Below are 8,024 nucleotides of genomic sequence, written 5' to 3'. Positions count from 1 at the left end.
ATACAGTAGAACCTCGATTATCCGGACTAATTGGGGATGAAGGTAGTCCGGATAAGGAAAAATCCGGATAATCGAAACAAATACCTTAATTTGTGTTTTAATGATAATACAACACGTTTTCTTTTTGATGTCATATCGGTAATATTAAAATTAAATACTGTATTTAAATCGTGATCAAATTTTCAAAAAACGAACGTTCGTATTGAATTTAGACTACTTTTGATCAATGCTAACAGACTACCTATTGTTTAAAAGGCCCTCTGGTGGCGCAAGAGAACGGATTTTATAAAATAAAAAACATTGTAAACTGCATTTTTATGAATATAAATTTGACAAACTATTTATCGTTTTATTACAAGTAAAATTTTTTCGTCGCGTTCGCGGCTTTTAAGTAATGCATAAACCTTCGAGGCGCGAGGTCCTTCGGACCGCGAGGCATAGGCGGTGGCCCACGTTGCCTATGCCGCCCATGCCGCCCATGCCTTATGCTGCCCTTGGTCATAGAAATGATGTAATTTAAAAATAAATTATTTATAAATATCAAGTAAAAATTAATAAGTTTATTATATATGTCTGTCAAGTTATATTTTTATTACGACGCAAATATATTTAAGAGTTTATGACCACTGTGCCGGGTGAGACGTTGTTTAAACAAAAAAAGTTATGCATTCCATCACGTACATAAACAGTATCATAATTTGCCAAGTGAAAATCAGTAAATTCATAAAATTTTTGTTTATTTTGAACAATCCGGATAATCGAAAATCCGGATAATGGAGGTCCGGATAATAGAGGTTCTACTGTATTTTATTCTTGATATTGTTAAAGTTTCAAAATTATAACTTTTTGGTTTATTTTTGTTACAGATTTTATAAAATTCTGAACTTTGACCCCTGAATCCAAAACTGTTTGAGTTTTACTTTCTTTATACACTGCTAATTAACTAATTCAGTTTAAAGTTGTGAATAAATTAATCTGTAAGACAAGTTTCTGCACAAGTCATAATTAATAAATCATATAAACATATAGAAATATTCTCGCAATGCAAAATATCAACAGATAATAAACAAATTTATATATAACAAGTTACCTATATAGGGTGAAAGACCAATTTCAATCATCGTTTTAACTATTTCTTTGCAATGGTTTCCTGTTAAGATTTTACTCCATTCCATCCATATTCTTTCACCTGATATTCCTGAAAATAATTAATATGAAATGTTTATTTTCTTAATCAAACTGAAATTGCTTCATTAAATTAAATAGACACAATTGATCTATTTTCTAAAATTTCAAAATAATTTAATTAATATTTCATAAACTGGTTGTAAATATCTATACCATTTATCAGGCCAACTTATAATGGGGTACAATCTACTTTCATGAGTCAAAAGTACCAAGGATCTATCATCACATTTTTGTTACCTCACAATAATTGAAATTTTATATTACCTCTTTTTGGTAAAAACATTAAAATTAATTTTTTTACCTAACAGTAAAAACTAATTTTTCACTATAACAAAAAATTTTATTTCCTTTCAATGTGTAAATCACAGATTTTGCTCTTCTTTTCCACACTCACTTTATATACAGTATAACTGGAATTGTTTATGACAAAATAATTAAAAAATATATATAGCCTAATTATAACATCAACATAGAGCATATTTCATTTCTGCATGGTTCTTGTTCAGTATTTACACATTCTTTTCACTATGCCAAAATCAAAAAAAAAGAAAGATCACCACAAGTTATCTCTCAGAGCACAGAGTTACCAACTCACAATAATAGTTAAAATTTCTCCATGCAAATTATGAAATTAATATTTCTACTGAAATTACAAATGTTTTTAGAGTTTCAATAGGCTCTATTATATGTGACTGACCAAAAATAATATAACCATCAACCAATCAACTTGTTGGCTATGCCTGCCATACAGTATTCAATATATATCAATATAAAAGAGAGGAAAAAACAAAAGTTTTTTCTAACAGAAATCAACAAAATTTAATACATTATAAGTATTTTTGAAATATTGTATATTTGGACATTTAAACACAATGAAAAGGAATGAAGTAATCATAACAGTATAAATATATTGGGTTGTTCGGAAAGTAAGTTAGTTTTTTTTTTCCCACTAGACGGATTAGTCATATTTTTCCCCCCATTTTCGTTCTAAACCGTATTATCATTATATATTTTGACAGCTAGCATTTTACGGATTATTTGTAAAAAATTTTGTTTGATTTCGTGCAATTGTTTATTTTTTGTGTCCCATCAAATATGGAAGATCAAAAGCAGCATCTTCGGCATATTTTGCGTTTTTATTACCAAAAAACTAAAAATGCTGTTCAAGCAAGAAAAAAATCGTGTGACATGTATGGTGGAGATGTGTTGACAGAACGACAGTGCCAAAACTGGTTTACAAAATTTCATTATCGCAATTTCAGTATTGAAGATGCACCACATTATGGATGACCAATTGAAGCCAATGTAGACAAAATAAAAGTACCCATTGATGCAAACTGCGGAATAACAACACATGAAATCACTAAGAGATTAAATTTGTCAAACTGAACTGTTTATGAGTACTTGAAACAAATTGGTTCGTTTCAAAGCTCGATATATGAATTCCACGAGTTCTTAAAGAGAAATGCTCTATTTGGTGGGATATTAAGGAAATTTTTTTGGAGCTTTTACCAAACAATTTAACAATTGATTCGAAAGTGTACTGCATTCGAGTAAACAAATTGCGTAATATCATCAAACAGAAAAATTGATAAAGAATTGATTAAAAAAAAAACAGGTGTAGTGTTTTACCACAATGATGTCAAATTTCACACAAGTTTGGTAACTCATCAATTAACTTAGATGGGACATGCTATCACACCAACAGTATTCGCCAGATCGAGCACACTCAGATTATTACTTGTTCTGATCTATACAATTTTTTTTAACTGTAAGACATTTACTTGAAATGACAATGTCAAAAATCACTTGGATCGGTTTTTTGTAAGCAACGATCAAAACTTTTATGAATGTGAAATCGTGCTACTACCAGAAACGACGACAACAGGTATTTGACCAAAATGGTCAACATATAATTCAATAAAATATTTATTTATCATAAGAATATTGNGAAAAATATCGGGCATGAGTAAGTATGACTATAATAAGTAGCAATTTTGGCTTTCACATTGAAAGGACATGTTAAAACAATTAAAAATAAAATTAATAATAATTTTCTGATGTAATTTATCTTAGAACATAAAACGGCAAACGAGTAAGTGCGAGTGCTAAGAAGTTTTCATTCACACTTATTTTCTTTATCATGTTGTGTAATAATCTCAGCACAGATGTAAAAGATATAAATTCATTATTTTATATTGCAAAATAAATAAAATAACCATGTATTTTTTTTAGAAATTTTAAATATAAAACGTAATTAAAGCGGACAAGAAATTAGTTTCCCTCCCAAATAACAAATACAAAATATCAGACAAATCGATATAGGCTATATCTTTCTCGTTTGTAAAACTTCCAAACTTTATGTAGCTATCATCTTTCAATTCAATTAAGATCATTCGTGCTTTAACAGTTATTAAATAAACACCGTCGTCGTGTTGGAACTAGTTTCAGTTAATAAAAAGGACTCTTGCTGCCTCTTCATTTCCCTTATCAAAGAGCGTAATTAAGGTGAGTAAATTCAAGTTTTTCTGGACAAGAACATCTGTGTGTTTGCTGTGATTAGACGCTTTAGAGAGATGAACAAAAACCGAAATCACCAAACTCGATCCATCCAATTGCAACGTAATTAATTGCTTAAGATGCATTAACGCATCCATCGTGGAAAAACTAGAGTTGCCACCTTTTCAAAGTCGCTGACCCGGAGGGCAGGTGAGGTTCGTTCGAACAGAAGTTCCTGACGCATGCGCAATGTCATTTTGCAATGCGAAGAATAATTTGCAGTGCATGCCGGTTCTAAATCAGTTACAGTTAGCGACTAGGGAGACTTGGATAGGAGTAACGCGAGTGACTTAGCTCTATTGGATATTGGAGGTGTATATGATTACGAATGAATCGTACAAGCAAAAAAAAGCAGCACTATGCCTAATGCCAACGACTACCACACTAGTAATTCGGTGCATGGGAAAAGAAATATATGCGACGGTTTGCATATAATTTTGTGCATATTCATTTCAACTTGCACAACCCGGAGAAATATTAATTAAACCCGGAGCCCGGAGATAACTTACTCAATCCCGGAGTCTCCGGGTCAAACCCGGACAGGTGGCAACCCTAGGAAAAACCCTGTTTGAAAGCATATTGATAACGATGAACAATTTTAAATTTATTTATACAATTTGAAAAGCTTTTGTAAAAAATTTTCTATAATTTTTGCCAAAATAGAAGTGATTATTATTAGATGATAATGACAAAAGAGAAGATGATGAGGTAAAATTTCCAGGGCATCATCCCACAATTTGTTTTTTACGCGCTAATTAATTGTAGAAGTACAGTGTAAATTTCCCTCGGACCCGGCGACGTCTTTCCACGCTTCTGGTCTCAATACAAATTTAGAAATTAAATACGTTTTAATTTGTATTAAGTGCAAAATATATAACAGAGTGATGATAATTAAGTGAGGACTCACTCTACAATTCTTTCTTGAAGAAGTGTAGGGCGGGAATCCATAAGAATTTCGGGAAATTCCTAATTTAAACATTTTTGAAGATAGTGAAGAGTGCTGTAGAATTCATAATACCAATATATAAAGCTATAAATAATTGCTTTCAATTTTTTTCTATATTGCTAGTTCTCAGATGTCAATAATGAAATATAGAAATTAAATATATAATTTTTATTTAATTTTTAGCAAGAATTATAAGTAATTTTAAAGGTTAATACAAGGTAAACATTTGGTTTTCTTCTTCCTGAAACTCTTCACTTTTAAATTCTCTTCTCTTCCATTACTATTATTTTCCTTGTCTTTAAACACGTGTTCGGGTGAGTCCTGTCCGGATTCGTTTTCATTCTCCAACTCAATCATTTCTATTTTGGTTTCTGTTTCTGTTTCATTCGAAGATGTCAAAAGAGAAACATTCTCTTTCTCCTCTTCATCATCACCACCGCTCGAATCTTTATTAGGAGCATATCTGTTAGAAATGCTCGAATGTGTCGAAGATTTACGAAATTCTGATTCGTCGTCAAGATCCTTGACAGAATATTTACTTCTGTCAGATTGACTGCGTATTGAAATCTTATCGGAAATCAATGATTTGATGTCACTTTCAGGAGATTGATGTAAAGAAGTATCTTGTTTGAGTAAAGGTTCTTCATCGTCCTTTTTTTCGTATGAAAACGATTTTGTCGATCTTCGTTCGTGAGATTCCATTTCTGAATGTGTTATTGAATATCTCCTCCTTTTACACAGATATACAATGAAATAAATGAAACACAGGAGAATGGCCAAGATAGTGAACACGAGGAATGGAGAAACGAAAGCGACTGCAAAAATATAAATGCCGTAATTATCATTTTCTGTGTCGACATTCGATCCAATTCCAGGATTTGTAAGATCGTTGATGTCATTGTCGATATTTCCCCTGTTCGATGAAGAAAGCGGAGGATGCTCGAATCTATTGTGCTTGGCCTTTGATTTTTTCCAATTAGCCTTTCTACGTTTGAATTTATCGTTCGTCTTGTGTCCGAGTTGTTGCAGCCATCGATTATGTTTGAATGACGATAGCGACGAACATTTTATCTTTGGTTTAAGATTCTTGTTTCTTTTAGGCTTTTTATTTTTGATAATTTCATTATTATAAATTTCTCTATTTTTATTTCCTTCTATAAATTTGTAAAAACCATCGATTGTCTTACGGATTCTCTTATCTTCATTGGCACGCATTAATTTCTTATCTCGTTTATCCTTTACTTTTGGTGTCATTCCATCCAAATTCGATTCGTCTCTGTTTCTCGGCTTCATATTCGAGAATCGGTTTACATCCTTCATTCTCGGATAAGAAAATTCTCCGATATCTGTCGATTTCGCCAATCCTTTGATTACATTTCGGTTCTTGTATCCGAAATACACTTTATCCGTTGTGAATAATCTTCTGTATTCTTCAGAAGAGACGATCCCATTAAAAATCGCCAGAAATAATAAAATAAATCTAAAATTTGCTTTCATCTCAATGAACATTTTTGTAAACGCATTCGATAATTGCATCGAAAATCAACAATCGAACAATTGCTATTATTATAATCATTAATTATTAATATGCAAATTATGTAATTGTTAATGATTCTTTTCTATATTTCATGTAAATTTAATTAATGTTATTTTATTAAAATATATTTATCATAAATTACAAGAAGAATTTCGTTTCTCCGATTAATATTTTAATGTAAATCTATCTGCCTTAGAGATAAGATCATTCCTTACACTATTCCAGAAATCAAAAATTAAATCAACCGTAACAATTAGTTTTCAAAATTTTTGTTAATTACTTTTGATTTTGAATCATTTTTAGGCTAGCTGCAAGGACCCGCTTCGCTGGGTTTTCATTTGTTCGTACATTTGTATGTAATAGAGTTTTTTTTATATATATAAAAGACTGTTTTTCTAAGTAATCTAGAATCTAGCTGCAAGGACCCGCTTCGCTGGTTTTTTAAAAGTAACGATAGTGAAGATTAAGATAATTACATTGTAGCCAATCTTACCCGTTTTCACAAAATGCAAGAATTAGTTCTCCCGTTTCCAGACTAATTAGAGACCTGGTCCCGATTCTATTTCTGAACGTCTCCTGTTCACGTCCAGTCAAACGAACTATTTTCAACGTTTCTGGAACGTTTACAATCGTTCTATATTCGAACCAATATTCGAATTTTATGTTCGAATTCAATTCGAACAAATTCGAACATAACATTCGAAATAGAAAACCAGTTTCAACCACTTTCAGCCCCATATCTCCCGTACCCTTATAGCTATCGAGACGCAACCCCCATAGTGCACGAATGGAGACTTGGGGCTACTACCACATACAAACAGTATTCATGTGCGATGTGTAGTTTTTGCGGAAAAGTGAAATATAGGGACACACACGTCCATTTTTATATATAGATATAGATAATTATCGATGTCATACTTGAATTCTTTGTCTTTATATATCGATAATACCAGATGATGATTTAGCTTTTCCGGGAAGAAACCATTTTCAAAAATCTATTTATAAAATATGTTAATGGTATAGCTATAATATCAGATATATATTTCATTATGTCCTTGCTTAAAGGATCCATATCTGGGATGCTATTTTTTAGATTCATTATTATGTTACAAATTTCCGGAGTAGAATTTTCCAAAAAGAAAGTACTGTATTTGATACGTTAGAACTTGTGTAATGTTGTGCACCAGTACTGTCAAACGATAGAAGTAAAACCGTCCATGGATCTATAGTGATCGGAAAATATATTGCTGATTGTGTGCTCATCACTAATAGGTTTACCTTTTATCTTGGTCTTTTCCTTGATCTTAATTATTTCTGAAGGTAAACGTTTAATCCTCTTCCAGAAATCAGATGGAAAATCAACGTTGGAGAACAATCTTTCATAATAGTTCCTTTCCTCTGTTCGAATTTTCCTTATTCGTTATATTTTTACCGTGTAAACAACTTCATACTCATGGATAACTGAATAACATGGATAACCGAAGCTGATGTTTTATCTTGTCCCATTAATGCTCGATGGACGTCATATCTAGAGACTGGGAAGGAAGGAAGTGTGGCAACGTGACAGAGATATTCTCGGAAAATCATGTACAGCGAAGAATAGTCTCGCTGAAGAATGACTGTTTGTAGCTCTATCATGAAAGGCAACGCACGAGAGCGCAGGATTTCTTGAACTCACCTTCGCACCACTACTATAGATGGCCGATTGTCATAAGAAATGACTCCCATCTCAGCCCGCTACCAGTAGAAACAATGTGCTGCTCAATAATAAAAGAGGAATTGAACCACTTACCA

General features: G+C 32.0%; 1 protein-coding gene across 4 annotated transcripts in view; it reads right to left on the bottom strand.

Moving 5' to 3' along the window:
- Positions 1 to 919: 919 nt before the first annotated feature.
- LOC111615057 (CCA tRNA nucleotidyltransferase 1, mitochondrial-like) overlaps positions 920 to 8,024 on the bottom strand; it is a 34,408-nt gene continuing 27,303 nt past the window's right edge. For 2 of the 4 annotated variants that reach the window (XM_023356431.1, XM_023356430.1), the window contains exon 6: positions 924 to 1,198. In XM_023356431.1, the coding sequence (XP_023212199.1) occupies positions 1,053 to 1,198 (146 nt within the window). In that variant the 3' untranslated portion in view covers positions 924 to 1,052. Of the gene's footprint in view, positions 1,199 to 8,024 lie in introns of all 4 variants that reach the window. The other 2 variants (XM_023356432.1, XM_023356429.1) reach the window with 2 other exon arrangements.

Source organism: Centruroides sculpturatus, unplaced genomic scaffold (assembly GCF_000671375.1).
Source record: "Centruroides sculpturatus isolate CEXI.00-Female unplaced genomic scaffold, Cexi_2.0 scaffold2078, whole genome shotgun sequence".
NCBI lineage: Eukaryota > Metazoa > Arthropoda > Arachnida > Scorpiones > Buthidae > Centruroides > Centruroides sculpturatus.
This window is presented reverse-complemented; position numbering and strand designations above follow the sequence as displayed.